The following is a 22,921-nucleotide window of genomic DNA, read 5'->3' as shown; positions in this document are numbered from 1 at the left end:
CTGATCACTTGCTGTACCTGCATACTAACTTTTTGTGTTTCATGCACGAGGACCCCCAGGACCCTTTGTACTGCAGCATTTCGTACACTCTCGCCATTTAAATAATAATTTGCTTTTTTATTTTTCCTGCCAAAGTGGATAACCTCACACTTTCCCACATTATACTCCATCTGCCTATATCCCTTTGCAGATTCTTTGTGTCCTCCTCACAACTTGCTTTCCCACCCATCTTTACATCATCAGCAAACTCGGCTACATTACACTCTGTCCCTTCATCCAAGTCATTAATATAGATTGTAAATAGTTGAGGCCCCTGCACTGATTCCTGTGGCACTCCACTAGTTACAGTTTGCCAACCTCAAAATGACCCATTTATCCTGACTCTCTGTTTTCTGTTGGTTAGCCAATCCTCTATCCATGCTAATATATTACCCCCAACCCCTTGAGCTCTTATCTTGTGCAGTAACCTTTTATGTGGCACCTTATCGAATGCCTTCTGGAAATCCAAATACACCACATGCACTGGTTCCCCCTTATCCACCCTGCTCGTTACATCCTCAAAGAACTCCAGCAAATTTGTCAAATATGATTTCCCTTTCATAAAACCATGCTGACTCTGATTGACTGTTATGATTTTCCAAATTTCCTGCTACTGCTTCCTTAATAATGGATGCCAGCATTTTCCCAACGACAGATGTTGGATAAACTGGTCTATAGTTTCCTGCTTTCTGTCTCCTGCCTTTTTTTAAATAGAGGTGTTACATATGTAGTTTTCAAATCTGCTGAGACCTCTCCAGACTCCAGGGAATTTTGGTAGATTGCAACCAATGCATCCACTATCTCTGCTGCCACTTCTTTTAAGACCCTAGGATGCAGGCCTTTTCCACCTTTAGTCACATTATTTTCCGGAGTACTTATTCTATACTGATAGTGATTGTTTTAAGTTCTTCCCAACCCCCCCTTATACCCTTGATTATCTATTATAGAGAGGTTTTTGGTGTCTTCTACTGTGAAGATCGATACAAAATATTTATTCAAAGTCTCTGCCATTTCCCTGTTCCTCATTATTAATTCCCAGTCTCATCCTCTAAGGGACCAACGTTGACTTTAGCTACCCTCTTCCTTTTTATATATCTGTAGAAGCTCTTACTATCTTACTACTACTACCTCTTACTATTTCTTTCTGTTTACTCTCATCATCCATCTTCTCTCTCATTTATTTAGTCGTCCTTTGCTGGTTTTAAAAAATGTCCCAATCCTCTGGCATTCCACTAACCTTGACAACATTGTATGCCATTGTTTTCAACTTGACACCATCCTTTACTTCCTTAGTTAGCCATGGATGGTTCTTCCTTCTCTTAAAGTCTTTCCTTCTCACTAGATGTGAGATGTGCCAGTACTGGGGCAGGGTGTAGGGAGCAGTCTTAGTCCTTTCTGACAATGGGAGGGGCCATCTTTCAGATATTAAGCAGAGTCCTCATCTGCCCCCTCAAGTGGACATAAAAGATTCTGTGGGACTATTCAAAGAAGAGCAAGGGAATTCCCCTAGTGTCCTGGCCATTATGTATCCCTCAACCAACACCATTTATCTCATTGCTCTTTGTAGGCCTGTGCTCTGTGCATATTGGCTGCTGCATTTGCCTGCATTACAACAGTAACTGCATTTCAAAAGTACTTCATTGGCTGTGAAGTGCTTTGGTACATCTTTAGATCTTGAAAGTCACTATTCAGAATAGATTATGAAAGTCCATTTTTTTCCTTATATAATAAACTAGGCTGAAGGAACCCTGCTTGAGCTTAAACATTTTTTTTTAAATCAGTCAATGCAAGAGCTCACTGGCCTTTTTCTAAAAAAAAAAAGCCACCCTGGCCGCTACTCACTTCAATTGCCCAGGATCACCAGTCTCCAAAGTATGCCGAACTGAACTAGATACCCCTGCTGTTCCATAGATGTGTAACCAATTGGGTGAACTGTTGGGGGAGATGACTCATCAGGGGAAGGCAGCAGCAGCCAAGTTCATGGCACCATGGGTGGCTCTGCTGCACAGCAGGGCAGGAAAGAGAGTGGGAGAGCTAAAAGGGTAGGGGATTCTAATGCAAGGAGAATAGATGGACGTTTCTGCGGCCGCAATCGAGACTCCAGGATGGTATGTTGCCACCCTGGTGCAAGGATCAAGGATGTCTCGGAGCGGGTACAGGACATTTTGAAAAGGGAGGGTGAACAGCCAGTTGTCGTGATGCATATAGGTACCAATGATATAGGTAAAAAGCGGAATGAGGTCCTACAAGCTGAATTTAGGGAGCTAGGAGTTAAATTTAAAAAGTAGGATCTCAAAGGTAGTAATCTCAGGATTGCTACCAGTGCCACGTGCTAGCCAGAGTAGAAATAGCAGGATAGTCAAGATGAATACGTGGCTTCAGGAATGGTGCAAGAGGGAGGGATTCAAATTCCTGGGACATTGGAACCAGTTCTGGGGGAGTAGTACAAACCAGACGGCCTGCACCTGGGCAGGACCAGAACCGATGCCCTAGGAGGAATGTTTGCTAGTGCTTTTGGGGAGGGTTTACACTAATATGGCAGGGGGATGAGAATCTATGCAGGGAGACAAATGAAAGTAAAATGGGGGCAGAAGCAAAAGGTAGAAAGGAGATGAGAAAAGGTGGAAGGCAGAGAAATCAAAGGCAAAAATCAAAAAGGGCCACATTACGACATAATACTAAAAGGACAAAGAGGGTTGAAAAAAACAAGCCTGAAGGCACTTTGTCTCAATTTGAGGAGCATTCGTAATAAGATGGATGAATTAATTGCGCAGATAGCTGTTAATGAATATGATGTAATTGGGATTACGGAGACATGGCTCCAGGGTGACCAAGGCTGGGAACTCAACATCCAGGGGTGTTCAATATTCTGGAAGGATAGACAGAAATGAAAAGGAGGTGGAGTAGCGTTGCTGGTTAAAGAGGAGATTAACGCAATAGTAAGGAAGGACATTAGCTTGGATGATGTGGAATCTGTATGGGTAGAGCTGCGGAACACCAAAGGGCAGAAAACGCTAGTGGGAGTTGTGTACAGACCACTAAATAGTAGTAGTGAGGTTGGGGATGGCATCAAACAGGAAATTAGTGATGCGTGCAATAAAGGAACAGCAGTTATCATGTGTGACTTTAATCTACATATTGATTGGGCTAGCCAAACTGGTAGCAATACTGTGGAGGAGGATTTCCTGGACTGTATAAGGGATGGTTTTCTAGACCAAAATGTCGAGGAACCAACTAGAGAGCTGGCCATCCTAGACTGGGTATTGTGTAATGAGAGGGGATTAATTAGCAATCTTGTTATGCGAGGCCCCTTGGGGAAGAGTGACCATAATATGGTAGAATTCTTTATTTAAGATGGAGAGTGACACAGTTCATTCAGAGACTAGGGTTCTGAACTTAAAGAAAGATAACTTCGATGGTGAGATGTGAATTGGCTAGGATAGACTGGCGAATGATACTTAAAGGGTTGACAGTGGATAGTCAATGGCAGACATTTAAAGATCACATGAATGAACTTCAACAATTGTACATCCCTGTCTGGCGTAATATAAAACTGGGAAGGTGGCTCAACCATGGTTAACAAGGAAAATTAGGGATAGTGTTAAATCCAAGGAAGAGGCATACAAAATTAGCCAGAAAAAGCAGAATACCTGAGGACTGGGAGAAATTTAGAATTCAGCAGAGGAGGACTAGAGGTTTAATTAAGAGGGGGAAAATAGAGTATGAGAGTAAGCTTGCAGGGAACATAAAAACTGACTGCAAAAGCTTCTATAGATATGTGAAGAGAAAAAGATTAGTGAAGACAAATGTAGGTCCCTTGCAGTCCGAATCAGATGAATTTATAATGGGGAACAAAGAAATGGCAGACCAATTGAACAAATACTTTGGGTCTGTCTTCACGAAGGAAGACGCAAATAACATTTCGGAAATACTAGGGGACCAAGGGTGTAGCAAGAAGGAGGAACTGAAGGAAATCCTTATTGGTCAGGAAATTGTGTTTGGGAAATTGATGGGATTGAAGGCCGATAAATCCCCAGCACCTGATAGTCTGCATCCCAGAGTACATAAGGAAGTGGCCCTAGAAATAGTGGATGCATTGGTGGTCAGTTTCCAACATTCTATAGACTCTGCATCAGTTCCCATGCACTGGAGGGTAGCTAATGTAACCTCACTTTTTAAAAAAAGGAGGGGGAGAGAAAACAGGAAATTATAGACCGGTTAGCCTGATATTGGTAGTGGGGAAAATATTGGAATCAATTATTAAAGATTTAACAGTAGCGCATTTTGAAAGCAGTGACCGAATCGGTCCAAGTCAGCATGGATTTATGAAAGGGATTTATGTCATGCTTGACAAATCTTCTAGAATTTTTTGAGGATGTAACTAGTAGAGTATACAAGGGAGAACCAGTGGATGTGGTGTATTTGGATTTCAAAAGGCTTTTGACAAGGTCCCACACAAGAGAATAGTGTGTAAAATTAAAGCACATGGTATTGGGGGTAATGTATTGACGTGGCTAGGGAACTGGTTGGCAGACAGGAAGCAAAGAGTAAAAATAAACGGGTCTCTTTCGGAATGGCAGGCAGTGACTAGTGGGGTACCGCAAGGTTCAGTGCTGGGCCCCCCACTATTTACAATATACATTAATGATTTGGACGAAGGAATTGAATGTAATATCTCCAAGTTTGCAGATGATACTAAGCTGGGTGGCAGTGTGAGTTGTGAGGAGGATGCCAAAAGGCTGCAGAGTGACTTGGACAGGTTAGGTGATTGGGCAAATACATGTCAGAGCAGTATAATGTAGATAAATGTGAGGTTATCCACTTCGATGGCAAAAACAGGGAGGCGGAATATTATCTGAATGGTGACAGATTAGGAAAAGGGGAGGTGCAACGAGACCTGGGTGTCATGGTACACCGGTTATTGAAAGTTGGCATGCAGGTACAGCAGGTGGTGAAGATGACAAATGGCATGTTGGCCTTCATAGCGAGAGGATTTGAGTATAGGAGCCGGGAGGTCTGACTGCAATTGTACAGGGCCTTGAATATTGTGTACAGTTTTGGTCTCCTAATCTGAGGAAGGACATTCTTGCTATTGAGGGAGTGCAGCGAAGGTTCACCAAACTGATTCCCAGGATGGCAGGACTGACCTATGAAGAAAGACTAGATCGACTAGGCTTATATTCATTGGAATTTAGAAGAATGAGAGGGGATCTCATAGAAACATATAACATTCTGACGGGATTGGACAGGTTAGATGCAGGAAGAATGTTCCTGATGTTGGGGAAGTCCAGAACCAGGGTCACAGTCTAAGGATAAGGGGTAAGCCATTTAGGAGCGAGATGAGAAGAAACTTCTTCACTCAGAGAATTGTGAACCTGTGAAATTGTCTACTGCAAAAAGTTGAGGCCAGTTCATTAGATGTATTCAAAAGGGAGTTAGATGTGGCCCTTATGGCTAAAGGGATTAAGGGATATGGAGAGAAAGCAGGAATGGGGTACTGAAGTTGCATGATCAGCCAGGTGAAGGCTTGAAGGGCCGAATGGCTTACTCCTGCAACTATTTTCTGTTTCTATGAACCCCATCAAAATCCAGAAACGCATCCAAACAGAAGTCTCCTGGATAAGCTTCATCAGATAAGTGAGTGTGTGTGAAAAGTTAACACCAAACATGTTACGACTGACCCTCCTCACTCTCCATCTGTTGTAGAGCCATCTAGTGGACTACTGATGTAATAACAATAAATCCATGTGCTCAGCCAAGTTTTTATTCAACAGCCATGTTAGTGCAAGTGTATATATTAGCTGTGTCTCAAGATATCACAGATTGGCAATGAGGATGCGATTTTCAGATTCCCTAGCTGAAATTTTTGTTGGAGGATAATCCTGTCAACCGATGGAGAGATTGTTGCAGGTTCTTTGTTTTGCAGAAAAGCTTAAAAATCCAAGGTAAATTTCGAGCACACGTGGTTGAACTGTTGATGTTGTCAGAGTCCAAATGGCCGTGCCTATGGGAATAATAGTGCTTGGGTGTGTTCCATCATGACCAAGAGACTTTTGGAGCATATGTGGAGCAGCTAAAAATGTTTTTCACTGCGAATAGTATCGTCAAAGTCCCCAATGATGTAAACCGTACATTTTTTAGTTTTAAAAAATAAATGGGCTCTTTTCTTGACTGAAGCAGGCACTAGGTGTATGAAACCCTGAAAAATGTACTTGTTCCTGCCAATTATAAGGTAACTGTGGCAGGAGACAAGCCTACCTTGATGGGTAGAAATTGATTGGGATCACTGAAGCTGGATTGGAATGAATTTTTTCGTATGCAAGCGAAATCTGCGTCGAAAGATGATGTCATCAAACAGTATCCGAAAGTGTTCCGCACAACAGTCTGATCCAAGACTTCAAGGCAAGAGTCAGAGTGTGGAAGAAAGACCAGTTTACTGCAAGCCACGTACCATAAGTAATCTAGGAGAAAGTTGAGCAAGAACTTGGAGCTGAGAAAATTATCTCGAAGGTAGATCTGAGTAATTGGGCTACACCCATTGTTGTTGTACCTAAGTCAGATAGTGAGGTTGTGTGGTGATTATAAGATAACCGTAAACCAAGTTCTAGTGTAATCACCCAATACGTTGCCAAATGTAAAATATTTGTTCACAACGCTGACAGGTGGACAGATCTTTTCAAAGTTAGATCTAACAACTACCAACAACTTGAGTTAGATGAAGAGTCCATGCTTGACTATAAATAATCATCTGACCTATATCAGTTTAATAGGCTACCATTAGGAGTGTCTTCCGCTCTCGCCATATTCCAGGGGGTGATGAACCAAATTTTGCAAGGGATTGAAGGGGTAGTGTGTTATTTAGATGACATACTCATTTCAGCACCAAACTGGCACATCCATAATAAGGTGCTGAATGAAGTGCACAAATGGCTATAGAAACACAGAGTATGAGTGACTGCTCACCGATGTGAGATGTTTCAAAACTCAGTGGAGTACTTGGGACACAGAGTAGACAAAGATGGTTTACATCCAACCAAGGGAAAGCTGGATGCAATCAGAAATGCACCCACTCCCAGGAATGTCACTGAACTTTGATCATTTTTAGGTCTTTTGAATTATTACGGAAAGTTCCTCCCAAATTGGCTACAGTGTTATATCCACTGAATGAACTGACTAACGGGTCCCTTGGAAATGGTCAAAAGAATGCGACACAGCATTCCAAGAGTGTAAAAGCCAGTTAGTAGAGAGTACCATATTAGTTCACTGTGACGTATCTAAGGAGATCAAGTTATGTGTGACGTCTCTCTGTACGGCGTTGGGGCAGTGATCTCTCATGTATTAGTGCAGAGGAGAGACCAATTGCTTTTGCTTTGTGCACGCTCCGTGCCAGTGAGCATAATTATACACAGTTCGTGAGGGAAGCTTTGGCATTAATTTTTGGGGTTAAAAAGTCTCTCATATATACTTGTTTGGTCATAAGTTTGCCACAGTTGCTGACCATAGTCCCCTGACATCAATCCTGCATCCAAAGTCCCCAGTTCCAACCTTAGCTGCAGCCCGAATGTAGAGATGGGCTTTGATTTTGTCAGCATATATATGACAGAGTACAGACAATCAGCTGATCTCCGTAATGCTGATGCTATGTCCAGGTTGCCATCCCCATCACAAGTTACACGCAATAGGGAAGAAATATTCTATTGTTCGTACATTGATGAATTGATGAGCTGCCAGTCACAGCTGAAGTGATTGGTAGGGTAACCAAATGTGACCCAGTTATGTCAAATATGTTTGATCATGGAAAGGTTAGGTTTGTTCACATTGATATTTTACCTACAGATATGGAAGGAGTTGAAAGTTAGGATGATTCAATTTATTCTGATGAGTCAGATAGTCTTGTTATAAATAGAGTACCAGTAGAAAATTCGACATCAGATGTACTAGAAACAAGTCCAAGAGAAAGTCAGAATTTAAGTCTGAGTCAGGCAGACAAACGGTCAAAGTGTAGAGTCCAAATGTCGATCAAGGTCAGCCTTTGGAGAAAAACTCTCCTCGGGCTCAGCCTAGAATGAGTCAAAGTCCTACAACAAGATTGGAAAGTTCCATTCAAAAAAAGGTGTCCTCTTCGAAACAGAAAACCAGTGGTTAAGTTTAATCTGTAAATATAGAAAATAAATTCTCAGCTTTTGTTTGTGTTACAGAATTCTATAGTAGAATTTGGAAACATAAAATGGGTTCTATTTGAGAAATGTATACCAAGAGTTGTGTATACTATGCAAGTCAAAATTATTATTTTGTTATGATTAACTTCCACAATAAAGAGGGAGATGTTTTGTAAAGCCATCTAATGGACTACTCCACCTAGTGGATTACTGATGTAATAACAATAAAGCCATGTGTTCAGCAGCCATGTTAGTGTAAGTCACGCCATTCTCCCCATTTCCTTTGTCATCTGCCCTCCTTTCCTACTCCCCCAATTGTCCATCCACTCCCTCATCTTCCCTCTCCTCCCCCTCCCTTCCCTCCCCTTCTCACCTCCTTCTTTAGGAGATTCCACCTTGTTTTTAGTAGGAGTATGTCCTACAGTTTCCACTTAGTTTCCTTTTGAAAGGTGGGGAGGGGGAAGGGAAGGGGAGAGAGAATATTCTGGTTTCTGTAATGGGAAAAATTACATTAAATGTGACCCTGGCTATTTAGTGTTTAAAATGTAGGTAATCTTTATTCCCACAATTGACTTTAAAGAGCTGCAATGAGACGGGTTATTACCGTGAAAGTAGAAAAGATTTACCTCCAGGAATGAGGGACTTCAGTTAGTCTGAAGAAGCTGGGGTTGTTGTCCTTGGAGCAGAGAAGGTTGAGAGGAGATTTGGTAGATGTGTTCAAAATCATGAGGGGTCTAGACAGAGTAGATAGAGAAATTGTTCCCTTTGGTGGAAGGATCAAGAACCAGAGGACACAGATTTAAGGTGATTGGCAGAAGAACCAAAGGTGATATGAGGAAAAACTTTCTTACGCAGCAAATGGTTAGGATCTGGAATGTACTGCCTGAATAGGTGGTGGTGGCAGATTCAATCGTGGCTTTCAAAAGTGAAATGTAGAAGTACCTGAAGGAAAAAAAAATTGTCGTGCTTTGAGGAGAAGGCAGGGGACTTGGACGAGCTGATGTGCTCTTGCAGAGAGCTGGCATGGGCTCGACTGGCCGAATGGCCTCCTGTGTTGTAACCATTCTATGATTCTCTCATAAATCAAAGGGTTTCCTGTGTAAAAAGGAAAATGTCTGCTTATAATTTGCTCTGTAAAGGGAGAACCTTTTCCTCCCCAAGCTGGTATGTATTAGTCCTCTCTCGGCAGAGGCAAGCGTCTGTCAGCAATTGATTGCACATGGTCCAGAGGCAGGTTCTTCTTTTTTACTGGTAAAATGAGCTAAATAATACCTAGGTATGAAATGGGATAGTCCTGTTTTAAGCAAATTGGCACCACAGTTGCAATATTCTATGCTTCTTTAAGTCTACATTTAATTTTTGACAATACACAGAAAAATCGCATGTGGAGATTTTGGTAAAGGACCATTCAGATCGGGAAGTCCTTTAACTTTTGCTGATTTTCAAGCTGTTTATCAATTTATAAAATCCAAAAATGTGTGGAATTTTGTGTTGGAGTGTAGCAGTCATGTTTGAACAGATGCTGCTTTTAGTGATGCTGGGTGGATATGCTGCCAATCTATCTAATTGTGAGAAGGTGACATTAAAATCTACTTGGCATCAAACTAGTGGTTATGTAGACCACACACTGCTACATTTCAGGGTCCTTTGTCATGAATAAAGCTGGAGGATTGATCATTGGGCCAACCCACAAAACTAGCTTGCAGAGCACAGTCCCTTTTAGTGTGGATTAACTAGTAAACCATAAGTTTTTTTTATGGCCTTTTTCATCTTTTTCATTTATTTTAATTAACTTTAATTGATGCTTTTTATTTTTAACCCTTCACTGCACTGGTTATGTTAAACATATGGAATCCTATGTTTCATATTAATTTCCCTCTACTGTACTATCATTCAGATTTGTTGTCTTGTTGGCAAGAGTTGTTCCTTGGACTTGTTTTCCCTAATTCCCGTCCATTACAAAGCATTGCGGGACAATTCATGGTTAGGATAGTGACTGCAAACATCAACTTGTAACCTGAATAATTTAAAGCACTGCTAGATTCTTTTCATTCCCACTCCCTATTTTCTTCCCTTCTTTCCTAGGGAACAATTCCACAATGCATCAACCCTCCATTGCCTGGCTCAAGTAATCATTATTATCTCTCAATTCTAACCAACAGCAACAACTTGCATTTATAGAGCACCTCCAATGTATTAAAATGTCACAAGGTGCTTCACACGAGCGATTATCAAACAGAGCCACATGAAATATTGGGACTGATGACCAAAAGCTTGGTTGATAGATTCTAAGGAACATCTTAAAGGAGGAGAGAGAGGCTGAGAGGGAATTTCAAATCTTAAGGCCTCGGCAGCTGAACGCACAGCTTTCAATGGTGGAGTGATTAAAACAGTAAGCATCAGCAAACATTTTGACTCTGTGAAACATCACAGTTGAGCTTGAGCCTGCTCTCACTAATTAGCCATATGCAAGAGCTTTTCAGCAATGGAGGGAGCCAAGGCTGATGTATTTTTGTAATTTCTCTTACTTCAACATAACAAAAGCAGGTTATTTGGTCATTATCACATTGCTGTTTGTGGGAACTTGCTGTGTGCAATTGGCTGCTGCTTTTCTTACATTACAACAGCGACTACTCTTCAAAAATACTTCATTGGATGTAAAACGATTTGGGACATCCTGAGGTCGTGAAAGGTGCTATATAACCAAGTCTTTTTTCACCCTCCCTCGTGCTAAGATCAATTGCATTACCCCCAGAACCTCTGGTTGAGACCAAATAACTTGGGGATTGAACCTGGGATCTGTGTGTGGCTCGGTTCCACACCACTGAGCAACCAGAAGAGCAGCTTTTCCTTGAGGTGCCAGGTGTCTTTCAAAGAAAACTATCAAATTTGAGATGTATGCTTTTTCTTTGTATATCAATAAGAAGTGGCATATCAGCTTCTTCCTTTTTAGATTTCATGAAACTTGTCCGAAGATTCCTTTTTTTCGGTTTGATTTAAAAGTGATTTGTGTGGGAAATCAATTGGGCTTTATTACTGTCTGGTTTATTAGGTTTTAGTATCATATATTAAAATCTTAAGCACAGAAGTTGAAAGTATCTTGGATTTCTGGAGGCACTTTTGCACTACATAGGAACGCAGTCAATTTCAGAGAGACAGTTCTCGCTCTGTCAGCTACACTCCATAGTGCAAAAATCCAGCTCCCTTCTCCCAACACCAATAGACTCATGAAAACATGGATCTTTAATCTTGTTGTTAGGACAAGGAAGCTAACTTCAGTCATGTAAAAACAGAAAATATTGAAACCACTCTGTAGGTCAGATAACATCCATATGGGAACAATAGATGGGTCCAGAGGAGGTGTAAGTGGTTACAGAATGCCCAAGAGAAAATGGTAGTGATGGTTAACTTTTACAGTTGTTAACTCATTGTTAAAGCTGGAACGCTGTAAAGTTCTCAGTAGAAAGATGAGTTGGTGTTCCTCAAGCTTGCATTGAGCTTCATTGGAATAGTGTAGGAGGCCGAGGATGGAGAGATCAGAGTGGGACTGTGATGGAGAATTAAAGTGCCGACTGCTGAGTGTTTACAGCATTTTCTGTTTTTAGTTCAGATTTCCGGCGTTCGCTGGATTCTGCTGTTGCTTTAATCGTGTGAACATGGGGAGCTGGTCCTGTAGATTTGTTCTCTGTGGAATTTCCCTAAAAGCGGGGCCCAATGCACTTATCAGTATAAAGCAGCACAAAAGCAAAATACTACGGATGCTGGAAATCTGAAATAAAAACAGAAAATGCTGGAAATACTCATCAGTCAGGCAGCATCTGTGGAGGGAGAAACAGAGTTAAGGTTTCAGGTCGATGACCGACTAGTTCTGACGAAAGGTCATTAAATTGAAGTGTTAACTCTGTTTCTCACTCCACAGATACTGCCTGACCTAAGTATTTCCAGCATTTTCTGTTATTTTATATTATAAATGCAGGAGACTGGAGCAGGCAAGCTTCCCGAAGTCCAAGAATCCTATGCAAAGCCAGTTAAAGTTCAAACCTGGCGTTAAAAAGGCTGTTAAGGGTTTGTAAACGAGCAGTTAACAACCTCAATGAGGTTGCCTGCCTCTCCCGAGTGGTCTGTGGCGCGTCTTAAAACGCACCTGTGTGAAAGGCGGAAGTTGGCGGGATGAGGGCGGGTTCCCAAGGCGCTGCCAATTTCAATGCTTTTAACCAATGACCTGCTCCCAAACCTGCATGCTCTGCAATGTGAAAATTCCTGCCAAGGAAACCTAACACTGCTGTCTAAATTAATCCCATCTAAACAAGTTGCCATAAAGCAGCATTCTGTACTTCATCAACTTAATATGTCCCTGCTAAAATTGCAGAATTGTTTTAATAAAATAATGATTGTGGTTAGATGTTATGGGGTCGAAATTCGGTACCGCAGTTTTTGAGGCAGTATCACCGCCTGATGCTGAACTGCCAAATTCAGTTGTTATGCCCAAAAATGAGAGAGCAGCGCTAAAAAGTGGCATTGCTCACTCATCTTCAGTCAGGGGCTCAGGAGGCCTACTGAATTTCGCAATGGGAGGCAGCCGCCATGCAAGCTGGAAAACAGGAGGAAAATGGAGAAAAAACAACCTCAAACTTCTCCGACCCACACACAAACTTCTCCACTGTTACAACTAATGAAAAAAATGAAGTAAATAAATAAATAACTTGCCTTGTTCTCTGGGCGATTCCGTCCGAGTTCCGCTGTTTAACCACCACTTTTTTCAGGCTGTACAGCCGCCTGCCGGTACGGCAGCTGTACAAAGCAAATATCGCGACACAGGTGTTGTACGCTGGATGAGTGGTAGCGTTAGCCGGTGCAGTGTTGCCTCTTGGTATCTCTGCCAAAGAGCCCACTGAATTTCAGCCGGGGCGTGGATACCGCTTAACGACAATGGCAGTGACGGGCAGCGTACAAAACCCAATTTCGACCCGAATAGATTTAATGGCATTTGGTCTCTCCAGCACTTTGAAGTCTTGATGTCTTGAGACACAATACTTAAATCTAAATTCTACGGTTCTGAAGCATTGTTTTACAGTTTTCAGATTACAGATACATGACTACGCTCGGTATCAGTAGCTCTTACATTCTGTCTACATATCCAATTTTTAGAAAGAAAGCTAATCAACACTTACTAGTGGTTTCAGAATTTCTTTAAAACCAACATAAATCGCAGAGTCCTAGACTAGGCCCAGCGTTTCCACTAGGCATTATTTGACAGCATTAGATTAGAAATTCACAACTTATAGTAAAAATTATTTTATAAAATCTCAGGTTTATAGCCAATGAAGTATTTTTTGAAGTGTAATCACTGTTGCATAAGAAAGGAAAAGATAAAGAAGGCATGTATGTACTGGGAAAAAATATTTTAATTTAAGTGGTTAGTATTATTTGGTAATGCCGTTCCTCAAGTAATAAGGAGCAGTTGATGGTCCCTAATGTTATCATGTAAAACAATTACTCATAAGAGTCGATTTTAACCCCAAACATCCAATGAGAAGGGGCTATGCAGGGGGATTAAAATAGAAGCAGTGCCATGCCTGGCGTCGCACTTGCGCCGGCCGCAATTTTAACTTCAGGGTTACATGAGGTGCAAGGCCGCAGTCAGGCAAAGGCCTCATTAAAATGCACAAGTTTTTCCTGCTCTCGCCCCGAACTGGAAAATGTCATCAACTTTGCTTCCAATGTCCACCTTTCTCTCGCCTTCACATGGTCCATCTCTGACTCTTCCCTTCGCTTCCTTGACTTCTTTACCTCATTTCTGCGGATACACTATTGACCAGTATCCACTACAAGCCCACCAACTCCCACAACTACTATGACTACACTTCCTCCCACCTTGCCTCCTGTAAGGACTCTCTTCCATTCTCCCAGTTTCTCTGCTGCCATCGTATCCGTTCGGACGATGTCACCTTCCATACCAATGCTTCCAATATATCTTCCTTTTTCCTCAACCGTGAATTCCCCCCATCATGGTTGCCGTGATCAGCCATAGTCTTATTAAATGGCAGAGCAGGTTCGAGGGGCCAAATGGCCTACTCGTGCTCCTATTCCTTATGTTCTTATGACAGGGCCTTCAACCATGTCTGGTCCATTTCCCACACTTCTGCTCTCACCCCTTCCCCTCCCTCCCAGAATCTTGATAGGGTTCCTCTTGTTCTCACTTTCCACCCCACCAACCTCCACATTCAATGGATCATCCTCTGCAATTTCAGCCACCTACCGCGTGATGCCGCTACCAAACACTTCTTCCCCTACCCTACCCTCTCAGCATTCGGAAGGGACCATCCTATCCGCAAAACCCTGGTCCACTCCTCAATCACCCCCAGCACCCCCTTCCCTTCCCACAGCACCTTCCAGTGCAAGCATAGGATATACAGTACCTGCCCTTTTACCACCTCCTTTTCCACCATCCAGGGCCTCAACCACTCCTTCCAGGTGAAACAGTGATTTACTTGTACTTTCAATTTAGTGTACTATTTGCTGCTCACGATGCAGTCTGCTCTATATTGGGGAGACCAAATACAGATTGGGTGACTGCTTTGCAGGACACCTCCGTTCAGTCCGCAAGCACGACCCCGAGCTTCGGGTCGCCTGTGATTTTAATTCTCCGCCCCACTTCTACTCTGACCTCTTTCTCCTCTGCCTCCTGCAGTGTTCCAATGAAGCTCAACATAAGCTCGAGGAACAGCACCTCTTTCGGTTAGACACTTTACAGCCTTCCGAACTCAACATTGAATTCAGATCGTAACCACTGCCCCCATTTTTTCGGAAAACAGCTGTTGATGATTCTGCTATTCCCATTTGAGGGCCTGATCTTTGAACACACTCTTCCTCAGGTGGCCAAAGGCTGCACTGGAGGCGGTGTTGAATCTCGTCGTCGATATCGGCCCTTGTTAGTAAGAGGCTCCCGAGGTATGGAAAGTGGTCCACGTTATCCAGGGCAGCGCCTTGGATCTTGATGACTGGGGGCTAGTGCTGTGTGGCAAGGACAGGCTGGTGGAGGATCTTTGTCTTACAGATGTTTAGCGTAAGGCCCATGCTTTTGTGCGCCTCAGTGAAGATGTTGACTTTGACTTGGAGTTCAGTCTATGAACGTGTGCAGACGCATGCGTTGTCCGCGTACTGTAGTTCGACGACAGAGGTTGGGACGGTCTTGGATCTGGCCTGGAGGCGGCGAAGGTTGACCAGGTTCCCACTGGTTCTGTAGCTTAGTTCCACTCCAGCGGGAAGCTTGTTGAGTGTGAGGTGGAGTATTGCAGCGAGGAAGATTGAGAAGAGGGTTGGCCCTCCTGTATGGCTCAGAGACATGGATCATATACAGTAGACACCTCAAATCGCTGGAGAAATACCACCAACGATTTCTCCGCAAGATCCTGCAAATCCCCTGGGAGGACAGACGCACCAACGTTAGCGTCCACGATCAGGCCAACATCTCCTGATTCAAAGCACTGACCACACTCGACCAGCTCCACTGGGCGGGCCACATTGTTTGCATGCCTGACACAAGACTCTGAACTCCTACATGGCAAGCGAGCCCAAGGTGGGCAGAGGAAACGTTTCAAGACCCCCTCAAAGCCTCCTTGATAAAATGCAACATCCCCGCCGACACCTGGGAGTCTCTGGCCAAAGACCACCCTAAATGCATCCGGGAGGGCGCTGAGCATCTTGAGTCTCATCGCCGAGAGCATGTAGAAACCAAGCGCAGACAGCAGAAGGAGTATGAGGCAAACCAGTCCCACCCACCCTTTCTTTCAACACCTTTCTGTCTCCCACCTGTGACAGATACTGTAATTCCCGTATTGGACTGTTCAGCCACCTAAGGACTCATTGAGAGTGGAAACAAGTCTTCCTCGATTTCGAGGGACTGCCTATGATGATGATGATATTCCCATTTACACCTCCTATAGACCCAGCTTTTGTTTCTTTGCTTGTCCAATTACCATCCCCTTTTGCCTTGCAACATCATCCCTTTTATCATTTAATCTCTTCTGCCTTCCACCCTATCACAGACATCCCCCTTTGTTCTTTCCTCCCATCCCCCTTTCCCTGCCTCCATACTTGCTTAAAACCTGTTACATCTCTAACTTTTTCCAGTTCTGATGAAAGGTCATTGACCTGAAATGTTAACTCTGTTTTTCTCTCCACAAATGCTGCCTGACCTGAGTATTTCCATAATTTTCTGCATTTATATAGTGCCTTTAATGTAGAAAAATGTCCTATGGTACTTCAGAAATTTCAGGTATCAGGAATGAATTAAACACACAGGAAAACAGATGCAGCAAAATACAACTGACGTGGTTATATGTCAACAATGATTGAATGGACTTAATAAAATGAGCACACTTTTCCAGTGTGATGTTTCATTGTGGTATAGTGCTTCTTTGATCAGTCAAATCACAGAACAAAAAAAACGCTGTCATTCAGATTGTCAATCAGATCCCATTGTGATTTTCATATACTTCAAAAAAAAATGTGTTGGACTTAGTTGTTATGACAGTTTACCATCTCCACTATCTATATCCCAAAACAAATTATAATGTAATACTACTCAAAGTACCACATCCTCTCTCATCTGAAATTTCCCACAGCTCAACATCAGCTAAACCAAAGACATCATCTTGGTTCTCATCAGTGCCTAAATACCACTGATTTCCTAAGTATCCCCAGCTGCTGGCTCAGCTTAAATATGGTGGTGTGCTGTCTTAGCAATCTGCTCAGTGTAGAGCTTATTTTCCTATTCCTCATCCAGTCAGTTACAAAGACTGTACATTTCCACCTCCCTAACATTGCCCCTTACAGTCCCAGCACACTTCCTCCACCATTGAAATCCTAATCCATGACTTAATCGTCTCAAGAATTGTCTTCTTGAATGGTCCACTCTCCTCCCCATCATTCACAAACTCCAGTTGATCTAAAATGTTGTGACTCAAATTTTTTCTCATACGAAGCAAACTCATTATCCTTGTTCTTGCCAAGCTTCACTTGGAGGAGAGAGAACCAGAAGTGGAGGAGGAAAGATAGTGTGTGACAGGCATACATAAAGAGGAATGAGACATAGAGAGTGTGAGAGGCAGAGAAAAAGGCACACTGATGATAGGCAAAGAGAAACTCACACAAAAGAGGGATAGAGCAAAATAGTCAAACCAACTGATGCAGAAACGTTGAGAAAGAGTGTGAGAATATGGAGCGATTGTGAAAGACAGAGAGATTTAGCAGAAGATGAACAGAAAGAAGATTACAGGATTTTTGAAACATTTTTGTTCATGACCAATACTGAGAGATCAACAAAACTCTAATATAGAGGTAGAAAAATGTCCCACAGAGGAAGAAAGGAAAGGACACATGTAGTTGACAGGTGATCAAGGCTTGGTCAAATAGATATGTTTTAAGGAGGCTTTAAAAGTAATGGGTGGAAAGCAGAGACATGGAAGGTTTTAGGAAGGAGTTCCATATAATAGGACTGAGAGCTGAAGGCTCTATCACCAATGGTGAAGCATATGTGAGCAGTAGATCCACAGAAAACCAATATCAGAGAATGGAGCACAGGAGGAAATGTAAAACTAGAGATGATTGCAGAGGTGGAGGGAGTGAAACAAATCGTGGCGGGATTTGTAATGAGTACCAGGGTTATAGATTTGTTGCATTACCGGCAGAAAGCAAGGGTAGATTGGTGAAAATGGAGGTGGTGAGTGCAGGTCAGCATGTGGTGGCCATGTTTTGTACAAATTGAAGTTTATTGAGACTGGGAAATAAAATATGTGGGGCCTGTTAAAGGTACATGGGCAAAACAAAAAATTGTGTTAATATTTTCTTTATCTGTGAATATGTCTAACATTTATTGTTTAAAGCTTTACTATTAGAAACAATCTTCAATTTCTTTAGGTGGTAATGAGCAAAATGATAGTTAAACACAGTAGTAGTTCTAGTGTAATTAATGTATAGTTCAGCTCAGTAAAAACCAAATGATTTGTTTTCTTGGGCCATTTATCTGGATATTGCAGGGGGAGAAAAATGATGCAATTTAGTCGTCCTTAAGTTTCGCCTGACATTGATACACGACAGTGAAGACTGGAATTCCTTTAAATCTGTAATGAGCGTTAGCAGATCCAAGTAGATATTCACAGCAACAATTAAGTGAGTGTTTTATGTTTCCACTGCAATAGGTGAGCGCATCCCTGTGGAAAAAGTGGGGCGTGACAGAGTACGATGTCGCTATGAAATGGGTCCAGAGGTGTACAATACTTCTGTAAATGGATGGGGGGAGGGATCGTTGAATGCAAGAGAATTCCTATTGAGATAACTCTTAGGGAAAATGATGCTTTCTGGCTGTTCTGTTGAAAAGGCAAATGTCATTTTCTTTTTCCTTTTTTAGGTTTACAAATCTATTTGTGAAAGTATGAAAATGCTTAAAATGACATGATTTTCATGTAAAAATGTAAAATTGTCCAGGGGAGCATGGACCTCCTCCTAGTTTGTTTCCAACATTTTGATTTCCTTGTTCAGGCTGTCATTTTACCCCACCACCAACTCCGTTCCCTAGCCACTGAGTCCATCCCCCTCTCCCCAACTTCTGTCTGAGAATGAACCAGACTGTTTGCAACCTTGGTGTCATATTTGACCCTGAAATGAGCTTTCGACCACACATCCGCATAGTAACTAAGACCACCTATTTCCACCTTCGTAACATCGCCCATCTCCGCCCTTGCCTCAGCTCATCTGCTGAAGCCCTCATCAATGGTTTTGTTACCTCTAAACTTGACTATTCCAACGCACTCCAGGCTGGCCTCCCACATTCTACCCTACGTAAACTAGAAGTGATCTAAAACTCGGCTGCCCGTGTCCTAACTCGCACCAAGTCCCACTCACCCATCACCCCTGCGCTCGCTGACATACTTTGGCTTTCGGTTAAGCAATGCCTTGATTCAGAATTCTCATCCTTATTTTCAAATCCCTCCATGGCCCCTATCTCTCTAATCTCCTCCAGCCCCATTACTCTCTGTGATGTCTGCGCACTTCTACTTCTGCCCTCTTGAGCATCCCTGATTATAATCGGTCAACCATTGGTGGCCGTGCCTTCTGTTGCCTAGGCCCCAAGCTCTGGAACTCCCTGCCTAAATCTCTCCATCTCTCTACCTCGCTTTCCTCCAAAACGCTCCCTAAAGCCTACCTCTTTGAACAAGCTTTTCGTCACCTGCCCTAATTTCTCCTTATGTGGCTCGGTGTCAAAAAAAATTTAGACAACTCTGGCATTCATTATAACTCTTTCGTTGTTTGCAAAGTTTAAAGATCTCTGGGGAAAATGAATAACAGTTTGACAATTGATTGATGTGGGAAGGACTGACTGTTTAATTGGTGCAATTTGATTTTCTCAATCTGAATATTTTTAAGTCTTCGTTCCCATTGGTTGCTGATGTGCACTTGGAATTAATCATTTTTATCTTTGTAATAAACCAAATTGAATACCATTTTTTGTGGTTTGTGAAATTCATTCACTTTACAAATGAAAAAAATATTTTTATTTTAAATACAGAATACAGAAAAGATTTTTGTGGAATTTAACCATGGAGAACTTTTAGAATTTTACAACAAGGTGAGTAATTCTTTATTTGTGGTGAATCTGTAAATTGACAGTCCACTTCCCTGTATTGACTTTACAAAAAAACATTAGTAATGGCCAGCACACTTGTCATTTCCTGTGAAAAACATTTTGCATCTTGTTTGAATATTCAACTTATTTGCAAGAATGCCAATTTTGCCTTTAAATAAAGCCGCTTTGGCTTCCCGATGGCTCAGCCACTGTATCCAGAGAGCTGCTGAGTCATGCAGTTAAGGTAGGGCCCCAGTTTTTGAGCCTGTTGATCTCGGCAATGGAGGTGGTAAGGGCCCTACTACCCGCTGAGTTAGGGAGGGGAAACCTGGGCAGTGTTCCTGATCACTATTAAACGATGTTTGCTTGAAGTACACGTGTGGATATTTGGTGAGGATGAATCCAGCTTAGCTGTGATGCTCTTGCCTTCTTCCTCTCCTGTAAGAGTGACTGCTTGCTGATTTACAATTCAACAGGTACGAGATGCACTCCAGCACCTCAGGTAAGTGGTCGTCATTCATGTGTGAGCCCTCAACCATGGGCAGTAGGCTATCTGATTGGAAGGGCACCACAGTTGACCCTGATCCTGTTTGCACTGTATCCACACACATACTTTCCAATTTGTAACATTGATAATGATTAGGGGCAAGAATCCTGGCTGATTCCTCTCCTCCCACCCCAAAGGTCCTGAAGCCAATTTTAATCATGCCACCAAAACTGAGATCAGGTAACTAAGTGAAGACTGGGGATTGAAACTGGTACTTCCCGATCTGTATAGTTCAATTACTCACAGGATAAACTCATTGGGTGAATGAGGAAGCCCATTTTTAAAATATTGCCTTTCAAGATTTAACACCAGCCACTGCAAGCTCAAGTCTAACTCCACTCAGTTCCCAATTTGAGCCATGCCTCACAGGTCAGAAATAAAGTCAAGAGAAAATCATACTTGGATGTTCTCTGGCACCTCATGGTGACAGCTACATCATTGGTGGTTGTCTGGGAGTAGGCCAGGTCAGTAGACATGCTGCCAAATGCAACTATTTATCTTTGCCTCTGGAGCCAAGCAACATATCCTCTTCAAAGATGTTTGGTGCCTATGACAATGCTGTTGATATGTCATTTATATTAGTAAGGCTTCTGTGACCATGTGCTCTTCAACAGAAAAGACCCTGCAAGGTAAATATGAGTCACTATGATGTAGGTTACTTTGCACATCTCAGCCACGGGCCTCCTTTTTTCTGTATTTATTATTCTAATCTCTCTTCCTTCAAGTGTATAACACTTCCCACCATATAGTTCTCTAACATATTCTTTATCCACAATAAAAGCTTCACAACTCCAGTCTCAAAAATTTCAGCTTCCATTTCCTTCTCATCCTGAAATTTGAAGAAAATTGGTTGTTTTGTGAGTAAATTAGAATCACATGCTACAGTATTTGATAATTCAATTATTCCCTACAATGTTTAATGGTATTGTAAAATGTAATTTGTCAAGCAGCAGGTGATGTATGGAAACATTTTGAAACCTGGACACCATCAGTTGTTGGAATTGGAAGCAGCATGAAAAATCCATACAGTCTGATGTTGACCATGAGCAAATTGAACTCAGTAAAAATTGTCTTGCAGCTCTCCACATCCCTTGCATTCAAATGTCAGCTGACATAATGTTCAATAGTACAGAAGTTATCTAAAAATACATTTGTATTTGTTTTTTTTATCTTCTATAGTTGGAAACCATACAAGCACAGTTGGACTCTCTTACATGAACAAGGGGGATACAAATCTTCCAAAAGCGCACTTGTCAACTGTAGGTTTAATAACTGAGGAGTTTTCATCACACAATATATGCTGCTGAAATCAAATGAACTGTCTCTGTCAAGTAAGGCAGCATCGTTATAAAGTGTCCCCTTTTGGATGTCTTCACAGGTCAATTGTTCTTGGTTTTCACATTGTTACTTAAAATGTAATCGCACATTAACTGAATACCGACTAACAGGTGCTCTATTGATTCAGAATTATTAGCCTCAATTAAGGATGACTGATGTTCTAACCATGGTGTGATTCGGGATTTATCCACTGGCAGATTGAGAAGGGATAGATTTGGTTTGAAAATAAAAATAAAAATGTTAATATAGCTTTGGAAAGCATTGAACAGCAATAAAGATTTTCATTGGTTTGTCTTGTGAAAGCTGGAAGATTGATGGACTTGGCCTTTAATTTTCTCTTTCAGTATTCCAGCTATTGACCCTTTGGCATGACGGTATACACATATATCTGTTCATGAATTCCATGCCGTTAATATAGCAAACCCTTCTACCAAATTACACTTCCTGAAGTTAAAAATCATTTACATTTTTTGTTCTTACAATATGGGAAATGTGGCTATGAGACACAATTTTAAATAATATGTACATGTTGTATTATCATGATTTGTATTGCCTACTAAATTAAGATGTCAGAATAACCTTGTTAGTGAACTGTAAATGGTAATGAACTTTCAGGCTAAAATAGTAGGATTGGAACATGAGTTTCTAATAGAATCACTTGCATAAACTGAAATAAATATGGCATTGTTGATTTGCTGTGTGGATTTTTTAATGTGTATCGTGACAAGGTATCAACTTGATGTGGATTGTATCGGGTGGGGAAGTTATTATCCCTCCACATTTATAGTCAAGGAATTGCAGTGGCAAATTGATTTATAGGTGACCTTTGCACTGGTGACATGAATGATTTTTCATTCCATTCTATGTGGTGGTGAAGAGCAGCATCTGCCCCCATTTATATTATGTCCTTATCAGATCTTCAGTTATTTTTTCATTCTAGCCTCCTGTCTTTAATTGATTTCCTATGCAACATAAGACTGAATACCACAGAATGCTGGAGGTAATATAATTTTTAAATATTCTGGGTTTTTTTTGTTCATCCCACTGAGGAATGTCAGTGGGGATGAATTTCCTTTTTTGTTTTAGCACAGTCTGGATGCAGTGTAAAGCTGTCTTGTCATCGGTGGTTTTCAAACTTGTTTGTGTGGCGACTGCTGCAAATAATGGCTTGCGCATATTGGTAGAGTCAGCTGTGGCTCACTTGGTAGCACT

General features: G+C 41.8%; 1 protein-coding gene across 2 annotated transcripts in view; it reads left to right on the top strand.

Annotated features, from left to right (window-relative positions):
• commd10 (COMM domain containing 10) overlaps positions 1–22,387 on the top strand; it is a 119,953-nt gene extending 97,566 nt beyond the window's left edge. For both annotated transcript variants that reach the window (XM_070863377.1, XM_070863436.1), the window contains 2 exons: positions 19,768–19,827; positions 21,551–22,387. In XM_070863377.1, coding sequence (XP_070719478.1) covers positions 19,768–19,827; positions 21,551–21,589 — 99 coding nt within the window. In that variant the 3' untranslated portion in view covers positions 21,590–22,387. The remainder of the gene's footprint in view (positions 1–19,767; positions 19,828–21,550) is intronic.
• Positions 22,388–22,921: the final 534 nt, after the last annotated feature.

This window comes from Pristiophorus japonicus, chromosome 1, assembly GCF_044704955.1.
Source record: "Pristiophorus japonicus isolate sPriJap1 chromosome 1, sPriJap1.hap1, whole genome shotgun sequence".
Lineage (NCBI taxonomy): Eukaryota > Metazoa > Chordata > Chondrichthyes > Pristiophoridae > Pristiophorus > Pristiophorus japonicus.
This window is presented reverse-complemented; position numbering and strand designations above follow the sequence as displayed.